Genomic DNA, 24,626 nt, shown 5'->3' with positions numbered 1-24,626 from the left:
TATAAAAAAAAGTTATATAGGTTTGCAACTTTAAATTGTAGAATTGTGGTGCGTCTAAAAATCCATCGGAAAGACCTGTTCTGATGTTAGAAGAGACTTTAATTGATCATCTCGACATTGAGATCTATGTATATAAAAAAAAACAAAGATTTTAATTCTAAAATATAGTGCATCTTGAAACATATTATATGGACTGTCTATTTTTTAGATTTTCATGTGTTTATAAATCTACTTGATTTAAACCACTTTTGGAGTTTAAAATTTTATAATTAGAAAATGGATTCTTAGGCCATCCTATGAACTTTCGATATAAAACTACATCTTATTATAAGATTTGGAGGTGCGCCTTTCTTTGATTATTTACGGTTGCAATCTTACGCAAACCAATGAGATGCTTTTAAGATTTTTTTTCTTATTGTGAGATCCGCTTTCAAGTTCTAAATTCGCTTTTTTTGTAAGCAAGCTCGCTTAGAATTTGAGGTTAACTAGTCATTGTAGTCCCTTCATAACTTCAAGTTCTCAACTAGCTCGTACATTTATTTAGCTCTTTTAGTGAATTATCTATTTAGAACTTCGAGTTTCAAACCGATATTTACACTAAAAAAATCAAATTGGTTATGAAAAAAGTCTTTGATAGTAAGGAGGTTGTAATCAAATTGGATATGGAGAAAGTTTTTGATAAGGTTGATTGGCATGTTTTTCAAGAAAACATGAGATATATGGGCTTTGGTCATAGATGGATCTCTTGGAATATGGGTTGTTTATCTTCCGCTCACTTTTTGGTCCTAATCAATAGTTGCCTCAAAAGATTCTTTAAAGCTTTTAAGGGTATTAGGAAGGGAGATGTACTTTCTCTTTTGTTATTCACTTTAATTGTGAAGGGCTTTAATATGATGCTTAAGAATGTGAAAGGAATGAGAGATTCTTGGGGTTTAAGCAACTTTCATTGAGCATGTTATTTCACATCTTCAATATGCTTATGATACTTGCATGAAAACATCCATTCAAATCAATTATGGATCCTTCTAATACTTTTATGCTAAACCTTTCAGAAATACATATCTTATAAAATATAATGGTTGAGATTGAAGTTTGTTCTTATATCGTGCGATGCTCATTGAATATTTAGATCCCAAAACATATCGACAACTAGAAGCGAAACGCCGACTCTAATCCAAATAATGAAATTATACTCTAATCCAAATAATGAAATTAACACAATAATTATTCCTTGAAAACCAAACAAAAGGAGAACAAAATTCGATACAATAACAATTCTACATAACAATAGCAATGACTCACTAGAAAGATTATGGAACAAAATAATTGACTGATCTATTTGTCCATGGTAGAAATTTCAAAAAAGTGCGTAAAAAAAAAAGAGCACTAATGATGAATAAATCATGGATAAACTGAATAAAATATTCATGGAGAGTCCTAAGATTTGAAAAATTATAAAAATAGCAAAGCAGTCGAACAATAAAAAGATGAGTAGCATATCAACGAGGTCGCCAACTACTATCAAATCATGAAGAATCAAAATCAGATCACACCAAAGCATGGTTGAATTCCACCTCAAAAACATATTAAAAAAAAAATGGCACCTCAAAAGAGGCAAATGAACAATACCTCAAATGAGGCAAAAGAGAATCGCACCTCACAATACAGAGCAAAACAAAAGACAAAAAATACCAACATTAACATGCCATTCATGGTCCAAAGACAAAAATGTAGAAATTTTAAAGAAAAATAAAACAATAAAGTAAGGCGATGGTAACTTTTGAAGAAAATTTGAAACATAAAGTACCCACTGTAAGCTAAAGAAATTCACTTAAAATAGCAAATCCCGAATACGAAATTGTGCAATGTTCATGTTTTTTCTCCTTACGCCATGGTTAAGACTTAAAGAGGCTTCAGATTTTGATCTTGTGTCCTGTATTTAAACAAATTTAGCTTCTACCAATGCTTGGCCACTTCATTTAATTTGATCCCATGCCAAGATAAAAATCAGCGTGACCAAAACAGTTTTGCTTATTCGGTTAAGACTTAAAGAGGCTTCAGATTTTGATCTTGTGTCCTGTATTTAAAAAAATTTAGCTTCTACCAGCGCTTGGCCACTTCATTTAATTTAACCCCATGCCAAGATAATAATTAGTTCCCAAAACAGTTTTGCTTATTCATGGCCAGTTTGTCTTGCATACAGTGAATAATTCATTCATGTGTAGGCCATTAAGAAGATTTGGCTTATCAGTTCGGAATAAATAGGGATAGGAAAAAAAGTATAATGGATTGGAACAACATATAAATGGAAATAAATTCATAAGCAACGGATCCATACTCTCCCCAATAAGCATTGTCTTTGGATTTTGTAAATCCAGACTGACTACGATTTACATCAATCTGATAACAGAAGAGCACTAAGAAAGTAAAACTTCCCACTTGCAGTAAATGTAGTTAGCAAGCTTAGGAGAGGACCAGTACTCATTTAAGTTTTAAGGGTTAATCTCCTTGATGTGGATGGCAACTGAATTGGCTCTATTGGTTACTGTTTTAGAGATTTCAGATTTTATTTTTGTTTTTATGCATTGTCAAAACTGTTAATTGAACCACATAGTTACGAGAAAGCGGGTGCAGGAATATTGCAATTTTAAAAACTCTGTTTATGTTTTTGTGTAAAGCGATACTTAACAAAGGACAGAGGAGGATGATTTGAGTATTGCAGTACCAAGTAAGCCTCCGACATAGAACGAATGAAGTTTTCTTAAAACCAACATAAAAATTAGTTGCAAGAGATCACAATAAAAATATAATTTTCCAATGAACGAGTAAGGCACCACCATTAATCAAACCTCAGAAAAACAAGTAAAAATATTTAATATTTGAGATAGAAATAAGGAATCTACTTGAAGAAGGAAAAGAGACAGAAAAAACTACAAATTTACACAATGAGATATATCTCTTCATTGGTAAAGTGAATGAAGAAGACCAACTCAACCAAAATGACAGATCCCTACTCTGAACAAACATAACACATATAAAGAAAGGAATTACCTTGACTATTATAAAAAATCAAATCAGACCAATATTGTTATAAATCATTCATTATAACTGAAATAGTAGATGAAATAATACAAAGTACCCAAAATGCGTAAGACCCAAGTGATAGAAAAGCCAGGCCACATAGCAAACACCATCCAAAATATGAAAACCAGTAACAAGTAAAGAGATCCCAAGAGAGAGAGTTGGATACTTCAATAAATGAAGGGCTAAGGTCCTTGAGGAAGGCCCTGTATGTATTTGTTGCTTTATTGTTGTAATAGGAAGTTCATGTTGTTTTAGAACTAAATTAATACATCTATATCTCCAAAGTAATAGAGTATGTGAAATGAGAGAGGGTTTTCGAGAGAGAGAGTAGAGGGATCTCCAAAGTGAAAGCATGTGAAATGAGAAAGGGGTTTTGAGGAAGAAAGGGGTTTTGAGGGAAAAAAAGGGGAAAGAGGGTAAAAACAAAATTAAACCATTTGTAATAGGTCTTGGATAGTATTGATAGATTTCAATAAAAACAATAAATAAATAAATCTAGAAAGAGCTAATAAAACCAAATCAATCATATTATAAAATTAGATAGAATTTTGTTTAATACAACTCTTATACTTCATTTAATTCTTTCCGTACAATTAATAAATATCTTAAATTGTAAAAAACAAAAAAAAAATTTGTTCATGACATATTCTAAAAATTGTTCATAACATATTTTTCATCTCATTGTTTAATCAACAAAATTTATTATCTTATTTTTCTTCATTTATACTTGTTCTTCTTTATTATTCATTTTTCATTCATTCTTCATCCAAACAATTATTCCTTCTCATCTTAAAAAAAAAAAAAAAAAAAAAGAACTAGTCCCAACTAACTCCACAAAATTTACACAAAACAACTGAATAATCATTAACTAAGCAGAAAACATTAGAGACAAACTAACTATACAAAATTTAACTAAGCGAAAAACATTAAAGACAATATTTAAAAAAATCTGAAAAAAAATTGGGAAAACAATCTCAAAAAAATAAAATAAAACAAAAAATCCCAAAAAAAAATGACATAACCTAACTAATTCTTGGGTATCCTCCAATAACATATTATTTTCTCTCCTCTTTTTTCCTCCAATTTTCGGACATTAGATATATGCCATTTGGATACTCCAATATTTTATTGTTTACTCCCTTCAATATTTTAGGGAGGAGATATGTACCAATTGGATCCTGCAGTATGTTATTATTTACTCCCTTTTGAAAATGAGATAGGTAGTGGATGCAATTACACAACGATATTAAACAGTGATTTCTATCCCATAAAGTTCATGCAAATAACATGTTATTCTTTACTCCCTTTTGAAAATGAGATACGTAGAGGATGCAATTACACAACGATATTAAACAGTGATTTTTATCCCACAAAGTTCATGCAAATAGCATGTTATTGAAATATCTGTTAGTATTTTTGGTTTGTGTATTTCAAAATAACAATTTTGGTTTTATTGTTCTTTCCTACTTTGCTTTTGTAGAGAGAAGGATGTAGGTTTGAGTCCCATATTGAAGAGGAGAAAGTTTGTTGAGTTGTATTTAAGAGCATGTATTCCCATATAATATATTTATCTTCATGTTCTCTGTTTTTAAATTTCATTTCTTAATAAATCCAAAGTTTTAAAATCTATATTCTAGCCTCATGACTAACTTTACCGACTTTAAATCTATTTTAGCCCAAACAAATATGAAAAAAACATGCTGTTTAAATCCTATCCTATTCTCTCTCCCCATGTTTCCTAACCCCTCTCTCACTCTAAATTTCAGACAGAATTTCATCCCTCTCTAAATTTCAGTCTGAATTTCATGGCTATTGGAACCCAAAAATCTTTTTGTTCAACTGGCTTTATTTTGAGGATATATAACTCTCTCTTGGCATGGGCAAATAATTTCCAAGTTCTCATCCTTTCCCAATATATTCTTTATTGCACACATCCACATTAGTAAACATTCAATTCAAATTGAAGATACAACAGCTCTAAAACGTCCAAATCCACATTAGTAAACGTTCAAATTGAAGATACAACAGCTCTAAAACGTTCAAAGAAATTCCAAGAGAATCAAAGAAGGAAGAGAAGGTAAAATGGCAAGACTTAGATGTTCTCTACCCAATTAGAAGCTCTCAACAATAACAATAGCAATCTTATTCCTAACCCTAATACTAATACCAATATAAATAACACCACAACAGAACCTCCTGTGAAAACCAAAACTTTCGATCCTTCTCGGACTAAACAAATAAGTTGCAGAAATCCTTCTCAAATTTCTCCAGTAATCACCATAGGGAGCAAAACCCATTTCTCTATGAAACAACAGAGCGTAAGCACTCTCTTCATTGGGCCGGCGATGGGCTATTCAAAATCTCTTTTGCAGTAAGGGGGCTACTCGATATGATGACTCTTGTAAAACCCAAGCTGAAAGCCATTAAACCAGTTTAATTCAGACATTTCACCATGGAAGCGAGCTTGCTGTGGGCTAATGGGCACAAGAACATGAGAATTGGCCCAGAAACGAGAGCCCAAACGGTCCATTGATGTGGGTTTGGGTAGTTTTCACCGGAGACCAAGCAAACCCACCTGGTGTTAACCAGTGAGAGAAGGCAAGGATTGATAGTGAGAGAAAACTTAGGGTTAGGGTTTGTCATTGGAGCAATGGTGAGCTAGCTGTGTAAGGCATAGCACATGGTAACCAGATTGAATCCTTACCAATAGACATTGTTTCATGGGAGATGAAATCAGAATATGGAAAGAAAGAAGGTAGTTATGGGGGCTGTTTAGAGAGAGAAACGACGACTTTTTAAGTAGAAAATGTGGTGGAGAGAGATAAATGAAGCAAGTTAGACAGAGAAACACCAATTGTTTTTGTAGACTATAGAGAAGAGAGGGGAACAGGGGGTTATGAGAGAGGAAGCTTGGAAGAGGCAAGAGATAGCTAGGGTTAGCAATAGCTCATGAGAGGCCTCTATCTGCTCCTAAAGATGCCGCCATTATCCTATTTTTACAAAAGTTCTTTGACCAAAATGTACAGATTCCGACGAGTTTTCTGACAAGTGTTTCAAATCTAGATTACGTGGAGACATGGAGAAAGAAAATGGGAAAATACGGAGAGAGAGATAGAGAAGGGGTTTGGGGAGAGTAAAAAGGGAGAGGGAAGTTAAGAGTATCACTTATAATATGAGAATATGAGAGTACATCGGGTTTAGAAAGGATATGTCTTTCTCATATTTATTTAAGCTAATAGAGTAAATTTAAAATGGGTAAAATTAATTTAATAGTCGGAAGACATATGAATTAGGATTTTTATGCTTAAAGATAGGTTTTGAAACCTTAGGCCTCTTATGAAATGAAATAAAAAAAAGGGGAATGTAAAGATATGTTTCCTATTTTAAATACAATGGAGAGAGAATATGTATGTGTAGAGCACGTGTGCGAGGCACAAGGGTTCTTAAAGGCTGCAGGTCGGGCTCACAGCTTGTTATCTCTTTTTTAGCCGTTATCTTATTTTGAGCCTAGCTCGGATGGGGATCCAATGGTCATTTAGCCGTTGATACATATGAGACATCCAACAGTCATCTAGCCGTTACTGCGTGTGGGACATCCAACGGTCATCTAGCCATTACTGCGTGTGGGACATCCAACGGTCATCTAGCCATTGATGAGATGGAGGCTAAATGAGACTATAACAGTAGCCATCAATAAAGTTAAAGTACATGTAACTTGTAGCCATTGATGGCGCATGTAACCATCACTACAAGTGAGTTGAGTGGTTGCATGTAACTTGTAATTGTTCGTGGTGCATATAACCACTATTAAAGTTAATGAGTAGCCGCTTTATAGTTTGGGTCTCTATCCCATACGAGATAAATACTTAGAACAATTTGTGAGCCTCTCGACAACACATCATTCTCTGCAATTCTAGCAAGCAAACCAGTGGGCTAACTCTCCCTACTTGATTTTATCTCTTTCTCTCCCTAATACAACAAGACTCTGGTGACTATTGTGTGGGTTTCGAGTGCATAGAGCTTAGGAACGTAGTAAAACACCTCTTTGTTTCTTGTATCTTGATGATGAATTGCTTTTTTTATGCACATCAAATACTATATTGAAGGGGGGCAAATATCACCTTTGGATAGAGCTTATGCATGCTTGAAAACAAAAAAGGTTTGAGATCTAATTTTCAAAATCATACCATTTTTTGCCCCCCTTTCACCAAATCAAATTCCAACAAATTCATGAAAACAGTATGCAATAATAACACCAATAACATGGATAAGTTATTGATTTAGGAGAAATTTACTAAATTGCATATGAGACGAACTATTTAGCACTTTGCCATATCTTTTGATTTAATTTCGAATACCCCATGTAAGAACACATGTTACCGAGTTTGAATACCTGAAAGAGGTAATATGTTAAATAATGGGTGCGGTTTCTATAAGGTTGTAACCTCAAACAATCCAATTAAGGTGCACTTCCAAATTTTATCATAACATATAATTTTATTGTAAAATATTATTAGGATTATCTTTTCATATTTAATTAGATATTTTAAATTTCAAATGTGGTTAAAATCAAGTAGATCTATAAATATATGAAAATCTTGAAAATGGACGGTCTAGATAATGTGTCGCAAGATACACTATTTTTTGGATTCAAAAACTTTTTTTTTTTTTCATATTCATACATCTCGATGTCGAAATGATCAATTAGAGGAATTTTTCAAAATTAAAACAACATTTACGATAGATTTTTGAGGTGCATATGCAATTCTACATTGCAATTCTACATTTTAAGGTTGCAACTTTATAAAACTTTTCCCTTAAATAATTATCTTTAATGGGTATTTTTGATAATTTCTTTTGATTAAAAGAATCCTGATTACCATACTTACCGTCCAGCCAAAATCTAGAATCTTAAAATATAAAAATATTAGCTGTGTTGAATGGAGAATCTGGAAGAAAAAACGGCATGAGTCTATTTAATATTTAGTGCTATAAAATCTAAAATTTAACAAGATAAACAAGAATATTAAGTCTTTGATGGAAAGAGAATCGCAAAAAGACAACCACGTGACTCTATTTAGTGTTGTGATGCCATAATAGAGGAAGTTTTAGCTTCCCTTCTTTGGACCCTAGGGTTCTCCTGCAATAGATGAAATTGTATGGTACAATAGATGGGGCTTACACGTAGTGGTTATGAACGGATAAGATTGTATGGCATTGATAAAGATTACATGGCATAACAAATCGTTGATTAATCGCCGATGTTTTTTTAAAAAGGAGCTTTTTTAAAAAAGTTTAAAACGACGCTTTTTTGAAAAAATTGTCAAAAAAACACGTATTTTTCATAATACCATAAAAAATGCGTTTTTTAGAAAAACGAATAAACCGGGACAATAAAAACATTCCTTTTCTTGTTGATTTTACAGAGAAAAACCCAAGAAAAAAAAAGAGCCCCGTTTCTCTCTCTTTACAACCACAAGCTTTGAAACCTGCCGATCACAGAGAAAAACCCCATTGAAGCACAGTTTTTTTTTTGCTGATTTTATAGAGAATAACCCAAAAAAATGAAAAGAGCCATGTTTCTCTCGCTAGAACCTCAAGCTTTGAAACTTACAAATTATAGAGAAAAACTCCATTAAAAAATTACAACGAACAAAAACAAATAGGAACCTTAATGCGGAGTAGAACGAACCTTGTTTGCCAAAATCTTGTTCTTAAGGTGGTGGTTTCTCTCTGAAACCTTGATGCTGTTAGTGCTCGTAAATCTAGTTTTGTAGCAGTTCCTTCTATAATATTGAAAATACAAAGTACGGTTGCGCATCGATATTGAATGCATATGCATCTGCTCTGAGACTCACAACATGAGAAGATGAATTACGGCATTCCATTCACAAAAATTCAACTCCTTCCACGAATTTTGTAGCAGTTCCCCCATTCTTTCATTCTCTCATCTACGCCTTCTCTCTTTAGAAAGCAGAAACAGAGGACCCAAACCCAAATGCAAGCATGTATATAAAGTATAAATCCTAATAATTAACCAAAGTTGTTATATCATAGTTAAAGCATTTGATGATAAAAAAAATTGTGTCTTTTTTTTTATATGTACTTAAGTGGGTGTGATATTTGCTACAGTATTTAATGAAAAAATTTAAATGGTGTATTTTTTTTTATATGTATTTAAGTAGGTTTGATATGGTGTATTTTTTTGATATGTATTTATCCAATTTTTTGAGCCTAGTCCGATATATTGGCGATATCTTTATATGAAGTATTTTTGCTGATCCGTATTTTTTATCCGATTTTTTCATTCGGTTTGTTTAAAATAAATACTATTTTTTTTCCCATTTTATGGTAGACCGATTTATTGATAGTCCCCGACTTGCTAACTATGGGCATAACATGATTATATTTAGGATTACAATTAAGCAACACTTATTCAAATAATAAAAATACCTTCGTTAGCACTGCTTAACAATGTGTTCCGTATTTGTAACTCAGGCAAGGAATTTTGTGATGAAACCCTAATTGTTACTTATTGCCGACCATGATTTAACCCTAAACAATATGCAAGGTATGTTTCCTATTTGCAACCCTGGATGAGCAGTATATTTCACCATCGAGGTAGGGGTTCTTGCGAGTCGATAGTTGGGGCCTCTTGGAAATCAAATTATCAATATGCTTCAAGTCTCTTGTGAACAAGGGATTTCCGGAAATTCGTAAAATTTAAAAATGCATTACCTAGGTGAAATGAAAATAAAAAAACAAACATTCATTGGTTAATTTTGTTAGCATTAATTAATTATGATCAATCTAATTAAAGGCATGAAATCATATATTTGTGGGCGGAACATGAAATCGGTTGGCATATAGTTTTACTGTAAAAATTTTCCAATATAATATACTCCCACGAAAGCATATTGTACACTTGGTCCCCCATTTAGAATTGGAAAAAGTTTATATAGAGCCGAGGCTCTAAACAATCCAATTAGAGCCCACCTCAAAAATTTCACTAGAAAAATTTGTTTTGATGCTCGAATATCTTTAAATTGATCATCTCGACATCAAGATGCATGGACACGGGAAAAAAATGGATTTCAAGTTTTGAAAATAGTGATGTTCACTATAAATTCTCCACCTTATTTATTTTCCTTGAATCCAAAATTGACATGAGAAAATACAAATAAATTCATGAAATTGGAATACTGGTTCAGTAATAAGTGGGTGAATGCAAGCTAAAAATTAAGCAAAACTAGGCGAATTTGTGATGAATTTACAGAATTCAAATGGCAATAATCTTCCATATGAAGGCCGAGACACCAGGATCATGAAATTCCTCCCTTTCCTCCAATGCAAGAATCCAAGCTTTGACCATGAATGTGCACTCAGAAAATCCATCCAGTAAGAAGCAAATGAATTTGACTAAGATGGTGGCCATTTTTTGTCCTGGTAGCAACACCACACCAGCTGAAAATTTGAAAGTTCTAACGATGCAATAATTTAAATTAATGTATCAGAATTAAGTTAACCAATAAACAATGAATCTGCATTTTGGAACCATATTCTCTAATTCCATTTATCGTGTAATAAAATTGAAGGGGAATAAAAATAAATAATGCCAGTTTTCCTCCAACTGTGCAAGACTGTAATATGGGGAGCACTACAAGAAAAAGAGAGCATCCCAGGAATTACTAACCTTTTAATTTCCTCATTTCCCTAAGGGTGTATAGTGAGTTCAAAATATACAATAACCCCCGGGAGGAAAATAGCTAATTACAATTTCTTTTTATATATTTAAAATCTGGGGATTTATCTAAATTTTTCTATCTGATTCTTTTCAAAGAAATAGGTTTACATTTTGAGTTCTTGAACTACCCTTTTTATTTTACTTTTTTCGCCTTTGAGGATGTTATCGAGTTCTATAGACTACATTCCCAAAATATGGGAGTAGATTGGATAGTATACTCCCGCATAAGCACAAAATCTTTTGGCTTTGGCTTTGTGTAAAAAGGAGAAGGGGCCCTAAGGAAGGGCCGTATAATTGAGGTGAGGCGAGGCGAGGCGAGGCGAGGCGAGGCTATAGCTTACCGCAAAGATGATCAATAACTGGTACAAGAGGATTATTAACCCCACCAGGCATACATGGAGCCAAACATACATGGAGTAAAGCCCCGTCGAGGGATTCGCCAATGGAGTTAAAACGTTAGCTCTCTTCCATGAGAATATAAAAATTGAGGATTAACACTAATTAATTTTGATAGTTAACAATAATCGAACCCAATACGTCATTATGTGACACCCACTACCACCATGACCACCCACACCTTTCGCATAATTTTTTTTGAATGTCAAAACTGTAGATCGCCCTTCCATTGTACCAATTTAGTTCAGCTTATTTTGTTCGACACGAAACTGTGAAAAATGGGTTAAGATAAAAAAGAGCAATATTAACTATGGACATGGTTACTATGTGGGCCTTCCAGCAAAATAACTTACATTTAGACAGTGGTGATTGAAAGTTAAACTTTGAATCATCACTGTCCAACAATGTTTGGCCGGTAGGTGGCACAAGTTTATATACGGTCGGGCCTCGCATATGAACTTTTTCTATTAACTATTCCAAGAGAGGAGGCTCAAATCGTCTAGCCACCAAACTCGATCCGAATTGGCAATTTTTGTTTTTCTCGAATGGCAAAATACTTTTAAGACCTAATTTTGGAGTGATGTAATTGCATATCTTTTGATAGTCAAATTTATTATTTTTGTGTTGGCCATCATGCTCATACTCGAATTCCCTTAAGAAGGCATTCTAATGGGTGCGGTTTGCATAGAGTTGAGGCTCTAAACAATCAAAATAAAGCGCACCTTCAAATAGCGTCAAAAAATGTGGTTTTAATATTGGAAATCTTTGTGGTAGCTTTAAAATATATTTTTATCTTTACTTATAAAATTCAAAGCTTAAAAAATACTATAGATCAAGTAGATATATGAAATCTTACAAATTTAAAATCTAAAAATGCTTTTTTTTTTTGTTTGGCTAATGTATAGGGAAAGGTGTTGAGTTTGGAGTTGCGATTGTAGATAAAACTCAAGGTTAGGCAAAAATAAAGGAAAAAAATGGTGCAAAAAATTGAAAGAGCAAAACCTCAAAATTTATGTGCTTCGGCAATTGCCTATGTCGACTAGGCGTTAGTGCCTCAAGGGGTAAAATATCTATTTTAAATATGAAAAAGGTTTATAGTGAGGCTCTAAACAATCAAATTAGGGCACGTACGCCTTGAAAATTTTACTTGACGAGGTTGTTTTGATGCCCAAATATCTTCAAATGGATCATGTCGACCTCAAAATGCATAGACATGAGAAAAAAAATGGATTTCAAGTTTTGGAAATAGTACATCTTATAATGCATTTTTGGACCTTCAATTTTCAAGATTTTATAGATACGCTTGATCTACACTAATTTTGAAGCTTTAAATTATATGATTCAAGATGAAATGTATTTTAAGGCTATCACAAAAACTTTCAATATTTAAATACCATTTAAAGATGCACTTTACTCTGATTGATTAGACTTTAGAGCCTCGCCTTTAGAGATAGACGCAAATGGGTATACTGCACCTTGTAAAGATAGATGCAAACAAGCGGTTCATCTAAAACCAATACAAACCGCACCCGGCGCAAATGGGCATACCGCACCTTTTAAAGATAGATGAAATCATGCAAAAATGCCGTTGATATAAAAACAATTGAAACCAACAGCCCAAATATTTTATCTATAAAATTATTACTTTTAATTTTTAAAATTTATTTATTTATTTATATTCATGATATCGAGGTTAGAGATGACACCTCGGTCCAAATATCCGTCTCAAAAATAAGTAAGTTTTTAAGAGGGGACTCATTTCTACGTGGACTCATAGAAACGGCGCTTCATGTCATTTTTTAACACGTGGAAACGGTGTCCATGGGGATTTATGTCATTTTGACACGAAGATAAACCCAGCATCATTGCTTACAATCCGGCGCTGGCACTCCCAGAGCCGTCAGAACTGATTTGGCCGAAGGACCAAATGTAAAATTTGGTCCCAGGGGATTACTGAATACTTTTCCGAGAGAATCTTCCCTCTCTCTCTCGCTCTCTTTGCGCGGGCTCCGTAAATGGCCGCTCGGCTCCTCGCCTTTTCGCATTGGAAGAAGAGAGGGATTCAGGGAAGACATGGAAAAGGAGGAAAACCAGTGAAAAGAAGAGAAGCAGACAGCCAGTAAAATATGGAAGGTAAACAGGAAAGCTCAGTTTCAGCTGACGCCATTGTTGAGAAAACCCTAAAGGATCAGGGCAACGAGCTCTTCAAAGCTGGCAATTATCTCAAAGCCGCCGCTCTTTATACTCAGGCCATTAAAGCAGATCCCTCGAATGCAACCCTTTACAGGTTCTCCGATCTCAGTTTCGTTTTACCTCCAAACCTTTATCGCCGTAACATAACTACATTACAATACGTTGTTCAAACGGATTTACGGGTTTTACTCTTTCTACATGCTACCCATATGCAATCTTACGAATTTCTAAGGCTCCTGATGATTATACTGTTTATTCGAAGTTTTACAGTTCTGAGAATCTATACTTGCAAATATGAGGCCCCTTTTTTTTTTTTTTGAAATCTTTTGCTTGCTTGATATTGTATTCGTAGGCAGTTTTCTAAATGAGAAACGAGAAATTGGAGAAATAAATATAGGGTTTAGGGTTTTTGTTCTAAGATAATTAGTTCGGTAGCTCTATAAATACTTGAAAACTGAAGTCGGTTACTTGTAAAAAAAAAGAAAAAAGAAGAAGAAGAAATATGGTGGTTACTGTAGTTTTATCTTTATTTTAGAATATTCATGGCTTCAAGTACTGTAGAGCTTGTAATCTAATTTCTATATTGGGTGCCTATATTGAGTCTTAGCTTAACTTTTAGTTTGGGCACTTAGTATTGTTGAGTTTCTTGACATAAAATTCATATAATCATCTACTTTTGCTTATTTTGGTAATGTTGACGACAAGTTAGTTGAACTGGGAAGAATGTAAAAGAGAATCTTAAACCCTTATTAGTTGCAAAACTTTGCTGTAATGGAGGCATAAGATCATATGTTATTCAATTTTATTCTCAATCATAATGTGAAGTAGCAGAGAAATGAGTTTGTAATTTTTGACAAGGAGAAGCAGGGTTTTGTTGGGGTTAACTTTGAAGAAAAGTTTTTTATTTGGTTTCAAAGTCTATTGCTTATGTGCCCTTTTGGTCATTGTTTGTAGCTTTTGAAATCTGACGCAAGGATGGTTTCTGAGTCCGATGTAATAATACTTGTATATATGACCTTTGATATTGTTATGACTTTGAAAACGAAAAGAGGTATCGATTTAGAGTAGATTTAGAGAATTCCTTTTCTTTATTTCAATTCGAGTCCTGACCTGTTAAACTTATTACTCTCTCAATTTCTATATTTGACAGTAACCGATCTGCAGCTTTTCTGAACCTTGTCAAGCTCAATAAAGCCCTTGTCGATGCTGAAACAACCATCAAGTTGAATCCACTGTGGGATAAGGTATTTGAGAGATTGATCGTAATTTAGGCCCATTATGACATTAAATAGACAAATACAGAACCTGTATTGCTATATTATACATAGGACTATTTTGTGATGCAGCTGCTAATCTGTGAAAAATGTTTGACTTGATCTATTTCTAGGGTTATTTCAGGAAAGGCTGCGTGTTAGAGGCAATGGAACGATATGATGACGTAGGTTCAAATTTATATTTCTAGTGATTATTTCATAGTTTGCATTGAATTTCCAGTTTTTCACTTACTTAATGTTTCAGTATTTTATTTGCATTTTAGGCAGTAATTGCCTTTCGAGAGTCATTGCAGCACAATCCACAGAGTAAGGAGGTGGCAAATAAGATTAAGAGGTTAACTCAGTTGGCTAAAGACAAGAAACGAACCCAAGAAAGGCAGAACATGAGGTCCAAAGTTGACATGTCAAAGTTTTTGGAACCCTTGAAATCTGAACTGGTAAGCTCTCTTTTTTAGTATTGTTGGTTTTGGTAATGCGGGGAATTATGGGTAATATGAATTTTCCTTTTCTATCGTGTGACTTATTGTTGATCTAAGGTAACAACATATTACATATTGTATTGCAGTTCATATGATGTTAAAAATCTCTAGACAAGTTGCATTCCAGTAAAAGGTAAAACAGCAAAAGATCTATATACCAATATGTCCAAATCTGTAATTAATTCTGGACCCAGAGCCTTGCGGGATAAGATACAAGAGTGGCCTCTTTTAGGATAGGTTAGCTTGGTTTTTATGTTACAGCCTTTGATTTTCAAACCTCATGTCTTATGCTATTGGGGCCTCTTTTTAAGCTCGACTTGGTTGGTGGCTATTTTTGGGACCAAAGGCCATATAGGTGGTGTAAAACAGTATGGACTTCTGGCAAAAAGTTGTCCCTGGTGATTAAGTTCTTTCTCATTAATCTAAGTTCTCAAATGTGGAATCTATACAAAATAGTAAAGTTTGATTAGTAAATGATGGGGATTGATAAGGAAAATAATTAAAAATGGCAAAGAAAGGCCCTTCAACTACTTGTGCATTTTCAATATCTTGAGAAGGGGCAAAAACTAATAATAACTTTAACTATGCACACGGTACAGGCGCAGGTAAAGATAAGAAACTCAAATTTCTTCGTCTTTTTTTCTCTCTCTCTTGATATGTTTATTTCTTTGAACATATTTAAGTTGTGGAATCCATTAGGAAATTACATCCATCACATCTATATTTGATAATTGTGGATCTTATTGTCATACCATTGGCAAAATATTCCGGTAAAGAACACATGTGGATCAATTTTAATGTTCATCTTATCTTTCATGTGTTTTTGCTTCGTGTGGACACAACTCTGTACATGCTGTAGTTGAAATTTTTTTCATCTAATTGAACATGGAAAGGATTTTGGAATGACTGCTTCTACAAATAAATGATAACTAGCGATCTACCATTCCTTCTCCAAACCAAAAGCAAAGGACTGTCCAAATAAAAGCAGGGCCTGCTTTGACCTGGCTTGGCCAAATTCTTTGTTCGTTCTTCCAAAAACCTTTTATTTTTTGTTTTTTGTTTTTATTTATAAAGAGTTTCCCTGAATCACCTGGCGTGCTTCTCTTCCTCAGCTCTTACTTCTCCTTCTCCTCTTCCTTTGACGCACCATACCACTGCTAATGACAGGGGGAGGTCTTACTGTAATTAAGCATAAGAAATGCCGTAGTGTTGAGTTATGTCATAATGTAGACTTCATTGGGAGAATCGTTCATATCCATCCATGGGAGAACCAAGAATTAAAGAGGACAGCTTTGATTAGCTCTTGCTAGAATGGAAGATGGTTCATATTTACTTGTTGAAACACAGTTGCTATCGACATATAACTTAAAGTCTACAAGTAGCTCAAATTGGGCCATCATTATTAGAAGAATAAGCCCCAGAACCACTAGTTTATTGGCCCCCAAGCCAATATGACAACATTGGTTATAAGTATCTTGTTTGTTATAGCTATCTCCGACAAATCTGTGGTTATGTGTTGATTGGTTGTTGATACAATAATAATTCCAAACTGATATCCTTGACAGTCCCTTTTTGTACTGATTTGGAGGGGTTTCAGTTTTGAGCAATTGCAAAAGAAAATTTAGCTTTAGGAAATTTGAGACCCTTAACCTGGTCATCTTCAATTGAACTTCCAATTTTAAATACTAAACATAATTCATACATCATAATAACTCTAGTGAATTGGAATCGATTCAAGTGAGTTCTTATTGAACTCAACTTGTTTGGGGCAATTTCATAAAGTTTTTTATACATTTATCATTTTCTCGTATTTTTTGCAACGTAATATGTACTATAAACTTCCCTCTCAGAACCGATTCTATTTCGTTTTTAAGTAATTTTAGTATTGATTATGAAATTTGAGAGGTTATTGCTTTTGTATAGAGGAATCAATATGATGGAAAGATCTTGTATCAGATTTCAAAGGATACCTATTTCGACACTGCCTGTTTTGAGAAGTACTAGTTTTGTGATTGAGAAGTAGAAAGAATGTCCACTACACCTACCATAAATTATAATTGCCATATTAACCAAATACGTGCAGCAGCATTTTTCTATCAAGTAACTGAACCATCTACTTCAGGATCAGAAGTTTGGTACTAAGCAATGTTCAGAAGAGATATTTTCTTTCATTGTTGATATCATGGAGGCAGCAGTGAAATCATGGCATGAATCTTCAAAGGTGGACGCAAGGGTCATTTTTCTGTTTGATAAAGAAAAGGCACGACCCAATGACCCTGCACCTATAGTAAATGTGGATAAGGTATGAAACTTCCATTGTTTTCTATTTGAAACTTCTATTGTTTTCTATTTCTATCATCTTTTAAAATGCGATGCCGCTTGGTACTTTGCAAGTTGCAACGTGGATCATCAAGGAATATGTGGAAAGGAAAGTTTTGGCAAAATTTTACGTTAGCTGCCTACGTAATACAACCCATCTCTTTTACACGGGTTTGGCGAAAGTTGTATATTTTTCTTATTCTATGGTAATTATGTATATTTTTGTTGAATCATATAAACTAGTATCATTTATAATATAAATGAATGAGGTAGGGCAATGGCCTTTACATAGGGGCCTAAGCTAGCTATCCCTCTCTCTCTCACATACATTTCATCATTCTCATAAATTCTGTTCTTCTCCTTCTCCCTCAATCAAACCTCTAGTTCCAGTCTTTGTGTTTTACTTTTTTTTTTTGGGTTGTCCAACTGTAGGATTCAAACTTGGGACATTGCACACCTAACTATTAAAACTCACTTTTCTTCGGGTGTACCTCAAATGTCATATTAAAGATACCTCCCCGATCTCATGGAATAGGCCTGAATTGAGTGATTGAGGTTCAGAGCTTGGTAATTGGAATCTGTCAAGATCGAGATCGAGATCTTCATCTGATCCTGACCCTTTCATTAAGAAAGGCCTAGCCACTACTCTCCCACCCCCAAAATAAAATAAAGAGGAGGTTTCTTTCTCCTCAATGGGTGCACCATCATCGATTGAAGCAACATTCGAGTAGGCAAGCAAGGAGCAATTGACAGTTGTTGACCCTGAACCAATTAATGGCCCTGAACTGATGGATCCTGTGGAATCAATGGGAAATGCCCTATGCGGTTGGAACCATTGATTTATGTAATTGGAAGTTTTGTGGTATAATGGTAGATGCCCGGGACCAAGTTACTATGATTTCTTTTTCCTCCCTCATGCTAAGCTTATGAATTTTTAATAATAAATGATTAAAAACCAGACTGAGTTGTTCACTGAAAGCCTTGCCTTTCTTTACCCAGGCCACTTTGACTTTTTGTAGTTCACTGGGTGTCATAAAGAAACAAAAGCCACTAAACTGAGTTGTTCATTGAAAGTTTTAGTTGTAGGGGGTGTAGTTTGATGCACCAGCATCTGGTGACCAAGACCAGTCTTTGGGGATTCATATGCTGATCTCAGTCTTTTTCTCTAGGAGGGGCGGGCGTTCTGCTCGATGGATGATCAATTTCCTTTTGGAAGAGTGCAACTGAACTTCTCTCTGCCTGGAACTGGAGTTTTTCTAAATGTATTCAATTTCTGTAAAGATGAAATTACTTGGGCTTTAATTGGACAATTCCACTGTATAATTGAAAATTGAAACATAGTGGTGCTTGTATAAATCGATGAGGTAGGGCAATGGCCTACCTCATTCATTTATGGCCTACCTCATTCATTTTTTGGTATAAATGAATGAGGTAGGGCAGGGCTTGTATATAAAAGCTATTTTACATGACGCTTTTGTACTAGCTATTGACCAAAGTTCTTCTCTTGCTTTCGGTCAATAGCTTTCGCTCTATGGCTTGTATATACATTTATACAAGTATTGACTCAATTATTATATAAAGCTTTTGTATAAACTAGTAATATTTATACAAATGCTTATATAAAAGTTTTATGTAGAATCTTTTATATAAGGGCTTTATCCAAATGCTTATAAGCTGGTAACATTTATACAAAAGCTTACATAAAATATCATATAAGCCTTTTGTATATAAAACAGCATCTTTTACTAGAAAACAAGCAACATTTGTCATTCGTATTTGCAGTAGCCAAATCAATCCAGATCATTTATTCCCCCACAGAAAATTGTGCAAAATCTTGAGACTCCATTGCTTACAAGCTAGTAACTTGTGACTATTTCCATGCTTATGGAAAGACTGTTGTAGTCGGGGAGCTCAATATATACTAGTGCCATTCCGTGAAATAACTCGAATTTCAAATCACCATATTGATAAATAATAACAATATAAGTTCTTGATAATCCTATACTCTTATAGATCCATTTTATTGCAATGAGTAGAATTTAAAACTTCATTTTGACTGTGAAATGAATGCAATGGTCAATAAACACTCATGCATGAAATGGGTTCTTAGAGAATGTATTTTTTGAGTAAAATAATGAAAAACCATTATGCAATACACCATTTTTGGGAATCTTAAGGAGCTTGATTTTTGTGAAATTTTAACAATTTTTTGAAATTTTTTTAAGGCAAGATCAACCTGTATTGGCTGATCCACCAATGTGGATCATGGATTGCTAATTCAGACCGATTTCCTGGGCGACAGATTCGCCAGGTTGATCTGGGTTTCCAAACACTAGATGGCACGCATAACATAAAATGTGTGAACTACTCTATACAGTTCTTTTTTCTTTCACTGACCAATGTGTTCAATATTATTTGCTCACTGGTTTTTTTGGTTGCTCCTCACCAGTCGACTAGAAATTGATGCCTCTGCATATTTATTGCATTTCCTTTGTTCACATGTGCTTTTACAACCATGGACTTTAATCGTTATTCGACTTGTTTTGGCTGTGACTTCCGTATATCAGAAGCGATGCATCCATCGATATGCTTAGCAATCCAAGTTGTTTCCTATGATTCAATGTAAGAAAAATGATTTTTATAGAACTTCTTGTATTTGTAAAATGCGTCTTCCACAGAAATTGCTTAGCTAAAAACATAACACTTTCATAAAAATTGATATTGCAGACTGAATTTGTGTTACATGCAAAAAACACTGTTTATTTTCACTAGTTGGCTAAATTTTAGAAAGTTAAAATGTTAATGTGTATCCACTTGACCACTAAGTACTCATGAGGCCTACATTTTTAGGTTGTTAAACTTGTTATAATTCTGAGAATTGAGTTCCTTATTTTGTCAGGCATTTGAATCCCCAGACACCGTGACGAGCTGTGCTTCATTTCTAAGGCAGTATGCTGTGGACACATTTTCTAAGGCTGCTTGTTTAGTTGTGCCAAAGAGCATTATTTCCTTTCCTCAGGTGCCTTTTCATTATTATTTTTATCGTTTTAAATATATTCATACGGTGTGCTTTGCTGTATTTGATTTTTTAACTCCAATTATGTATACAATAAATTTCCTGTGAGTTAGAAATGTTTTTTTTTTTTAATATCTGGTCTTTGGGAATCTCTGTATCCTAAAGTTTTCTAAAGTTCGAGGAGGAGGAGCATCCTAAAGTTCTCTGCATGAGGAGGAGCATCCTAAAGCTTTCTAAATAATTAAGGGCTCAAGGGTTTGCATCTAGCATTTTTTTGTTTTATAGGTTGGTGTATCTGAAGAGATGCCTTTACTTTTTTTTTTTTTTTTGAGAATTAACAGATGTCTTTTCTGAATTTCATTTACAGGTTTGGAAAGGGCAAGGTTCCAGAAAGTGGAAACATGGGCAGACTGATGGTTTTTTCGTTCAGTTTGAGTCATCTGTGTTGCGCAAACTATGGTTTATTTCCAGTTCAACTGAGAAGGGGCTAACCTTGTGTAGGTAAGAGACTATGCCCTTCCCTTTTCTCCTCTGCATAGCTGTTTCCCCCGTATTTGTCTCTTCATGTGCATTTTCCTGTTCTAGTCTGTGCCTCATTTTGCATTAATTTTGTGGTCCGAATTACATGGACCCTTGGATATATGTGTGTATGAGGTGCTTTAGGGGGACCGTATTTTACACTGATCTGGTGACCAAACTACTAGTTAGGGGACTTTTGTGACCTATAAATTTTCAAAACATCATTGATTTACCTGTGATAATTTCCAAAAAAGAAAAAGATATTCTGAGATGTTAAACCCTAGATCTGATTGCCCATCAATTCGATGGTCCAGTGTCAATCTTGGAATGGGATTTGATTTGAAGATTTTTCTTGAGTTGCGAATAATTCTTCTCCCATTGATTTAGAGATGGACAAAGACGATTTGAAAGTCCTGCAACGGAAATATGATATGATGTATGCTATGTATGCATTTATGTATATATGGGTGGATGTTTGGACAGATGCATCCATGCATGCATGTTTGCTTGTTCTGGTGCTTATGATGATATATTCTTCAAAAGTAGTTGGTTTTGCGATGCATATTATTTCAGGAACCCAGAGGCCTTGGATTTAGATGCCCATGCAGTGCTTCCTCCTCTCTTCAGATAACTACTACGCATCATCAGCTCTGTCAAGACCAGCCTCATTAGTTCAATTTTTGGATTGATGAATTAGGTGCTTTGGTGTTTGGAAATTTCACTCTAGGTGGAGATGATGCATTTTGGCTATGTTGCTTTTCCCAGGATTTTGCTTGTTTGAAAAGGGTTGACCTTCTTGCCGGCTAAAATTTCTTACTGATGTAACATTAAATACTTATATGTTGTTCCATACTTTTTATTTGTCTAAAAGAAAAAGATACCATGATTTTTTGATTAACCATATGAGTGATTCTTTGAATTGGCTTTGTACTAACATAATGCTCATATTATCTTATATGATAGAGAAGAATGGTGGAACAAGATTTCATGTAACCAACTTGGGATAAGGTTTGGATGATAATGATTATTTCTTTTAATTCATACTTTGTCATTGGAAAAAGTTTATGTAAGGTTGCAACTTTACATTATGGAAGTAAGGTGCACCTCAGAAATCTAGAAAAGAGTTTTGAAATTGGAAACCTTCTAATTGATCATTTCGACCTCTAGATGTATGGATATAAAGAAAAAAAAAAAAACAAAAAAGAATCACAAGTCTTAAAAATAATGCAACTTGTAACAACTTATTTGAACCATCTATTTTCAAGATTTTTTTTATAGAACTGCTCGATATGTACCGTTTTTTAATTAAATTTCATAATTATGGTTGAACATGGATTTTCAAGCCACCGTAAGGTTTTCATCATCAACATCAGAGGGATATCTTCTGACAAAATTTAGAGGTGCGCTTTACTTGTATAGTGTAAGGTGGGAACCTCATGCAAACTTCGCCCTTGTTATTTGGTAGGTGTAAAAACATTGATTCAATAGAGACATTACCAAGTTTTGCTCCGATTCCTTTGTCTGGCTGACCAGTTGGTTAAAGTAAAATCGTTTATTGTTGCTTGTTGATTACTCCTTTTTTCCCCTCTCTTTTCTCGGTTGAAAGATTGGTTGTTCACATTTTGGTTGGATGGTTCACAGGTTTTGGGCTCCCTATGGGTTATTTTCTTGGTGTGGCTGTTTATGGCTCATGGTTCTGACACTGTTGTTTAAATTTTTGTAGTGAACATTTATTATGCAGATAACCAAAGAGAAGCGCAAAATTAAAACTAGGGGCTGTTCAGAAATGATCAACCCTTGCATATTCTCCATATGCAACAAGATTTGGTGCTTTATGTGAACATATCTTGATGGAACTGGAGAGGGAAATTATACCTCTACTACCATTGGGAATTTGATCACTGGTGCATTCACAAAGATCGTTATCAGACTCCCTGTAATCTTGTAGTTGGGCTTACATTGTCTGATTTAGGATCAAGAAAGTGTAGGTTGGTAGCAAGAGAAAGCTCCTTCACCAAACATACTAGAGAATTGGGGGGTGAACTTCTGATCATGGGGCGTTTTTGGAGCCTCGTTTGTTATGCTTTTGAGATTCTGATTAAGGCAATCATAATATTGTTTCAAGACTCCAGAAGTTTTTGTGTTCATCAAATTGGTAGTGGTCTCGAGCGGTCTTTGCAAACTCGGCCGGTCCAACTCTAAACCGGCTGGTCAAACCGGAGCTGGGCACTGGCCGGTCCGGTTTTGGTGGTCCGGTTGGGTATTTAAAAAAAATAAAAAAATATGTAAAATCCCAAAAAATAAGGGATTTATTTGTAATGTTTCGAATGTCTTTTATCATGTTGGAGAAGATTGGAAATGGAAAGTGTTTTGGTCATGAATACTTATTTTTACATTTTTCATTGTTTTTGAAAAAATTAAAAAATACGATTGGGCACAAATTGATTTTTAAAATTCTATTTTTTGTTATTACTTTTCAACTTCATTTGGATGTGCTTTGTTTAATCATGTTTTAAATATATTTTTCATGTTATTTTTAGATTTTGTTTATATTTTTTTAACTTTTTTGGGACCAGCCAAGACCTGTCCAGTTAGGCCAGTTGAACCAGTCGGTTTGTCGGTTGCTCGGATCTGATCCTTGGAAGGTTTTCGAGGCCAGTTCGATTTTTCAAACACTGGCTTAAAGCATGTCGATATCTTTATTCTTAGAAAAAAATTGGTCAAATCAAGCGAATAATCTCATATGTTTCTTTTAGGTCGTGTATTTGGGGCACATTTTTATTATGTCTATGGATTTGGTTATGTACATTTTGTGCCAAAAGTAAACTCTGTAGGAAATTTAGACGAAAGGAAGGTTTGTAGTTGTTGGTGGGCTGAAGATGAAGATCATCAGTAGGACGTGCTGCTATCTAATTGGAAGTATGCTGATAGTGTCGAAAATTACTCCTTTGGAGATATTCATTGAATTCGTCTACTTGTTCTGATATTTGTTCTTGTTGCTTGATGTGGATATAGTAGGTTATGATTACTATGTAAAATAGCTATCACTAGGTATGACTAATGGGTGTTCAATTACTCAAGAATTGCCTGATTCTGACTCCATAATTCGGACTGGATTCAGGGCTGAAAAACCCCACAAGTCTCTTAGTTTTCTGTTTTGATTTTTTAACTTCTTCGTAAAATGTTGCCCTATCAAAAGTAGGGAATCGCTAGGAGTCAGAAACGATAATTCGAGATCAGATCCTTTCCAAGTTTGGTCGCGTTTTGAATCATTGGTTGTGAAGTTTATGGAAGGAAACCAGTGGACATAAGTAATGTGAAAGTGCACTGTACCCTCAGGTTCAAACTTACAAGTGTCAACAGGTATGGTTGATAGGGGCAGTGATTTCATGCGACTCATGTATCCTTGTATAATGTAACTACACTTCTTAAAAACCATGTTTGTAGTATTTGTATGATCCAAAATTTTACACGCACACTCTTTTCATCTCAATAAGGAATCTCAAAAAAAAAAAGTTTGATTTTAACCCTAGATATCGTCAAAATGAGTCCCCCTCCAACAACGAATCTAGACCATTCGTTTGGTGAATTTTAAGATCTTA

The 24,626-nt window shown here is 34.3% G+C and overlaps 1 protein-coding gene and 1 long non-coding RNA gene across 16 annotated transcripts; both read left to right on the top strand.

The window, feature by feature from the left end:
• Positions 1-13,263: 13,263 nt before the first annotated feature.
• TPR3 (Tetratricopeptide repeat (TPR)-like superfamily protein) lies at positions 13,264-21,922 on the top strand. Of its 15 annotated transcripts, none has more exons than XR_016051970.1 (8): positions 13,264-13,511; positions 14,568-14,661; positions 14,805-14,855; positions 14,955-15,128; positions 17,254-17,472; positions 20,389-20,508; positions 20,873-21,006; positions 21,598-21,922. XR_016051970.1 is itself a non-coding variant. In XM_088861735.1 (8 exons), exons 1-8 carry the CDS (start codon positions 13,496-13,498, stop codon positions 21,653-21,655), a joined length of 783 nt encoding a protein of 260 aa, XP_088717861.1. In that variant the 5' UTR covers positions 13,264-13,495; the 3' UTR covers positions 21,656-21,922. The 15 variants fall into 15 exon arrangements, 14 of the variants coding, with proteins under 14 accessions (XP_088717861.1, XP_088717867.1, XP_088717859.1 ...); XM_088861735.1 differs by having other exon boundaries at positions 14,582-14,661; positions 14,985-15,128; positions 17,293-17,472; XM_088861741.1 differs by having other exon boundaries at positions 14,582-14,661; positions 14,959-15,128; positions 17,293-17,472.
• Positions 21,923-21,963: 41 nt separating this feature from the next.
• Positions 21,964-23,153, top strand: LOC148783002 (uncharacterized). The gene is made up of 2 exons (XR_016051971.1): positions 21,964-22,032; positions 22,748-23,153. It is a non-coding gene; the product is annotated as an uncharacterized LOC148783002 (long non-coding RNA).
• Positions 23,154-24,626: the final 1,473 nt, after the last annotated feature.

The sequence above is a fragment of the Amborella trichopoda genome, chromosome 3, assembly GCF_054954075.1.
Source record: "Amborella trichopoda isolate Santa Cruz 75 chromosome 3, AtrichopodaSantaCruz75HAP2 v2.0, whole genome shotgun sequence".
NCBI classification, from domain to species: Eukaryota; Viridiplantae; Streptophyta; class Magnoliopsida; order Amborellales; family Amborellaceae; genus Amborella; species Amborella trichopoda.
Note: the sequence above shows the minus strand (reverse complement) of the source record. Positions and strands in the feature narration are given on the sequence as shown.

Bases quoted from the DNA above. Each gene is read 5' to 3' on its own strand.
- TPR3 (XM_011623347.3), top strand. From the start codon at position 13,351: ATGGAAGGTAAACAGGAAAGCTCAGTTTCAGCTGACGCCATTGTTGAG. The intron at 14,662-14,804 runs GTATTTGAGAGA...ATCTATTTCTAG, and splicing joins TGAATCCACTGTGGGATAAG to GGTTATTTCAGGAAAGGCTG. The intron at 17,473-20,388 runs GTATGAAACTTC...TTATTTTGTCAG, and splicing joins CTATAGTAAATGTGGATAAG to GCATTTGAATCCCCAGACAC.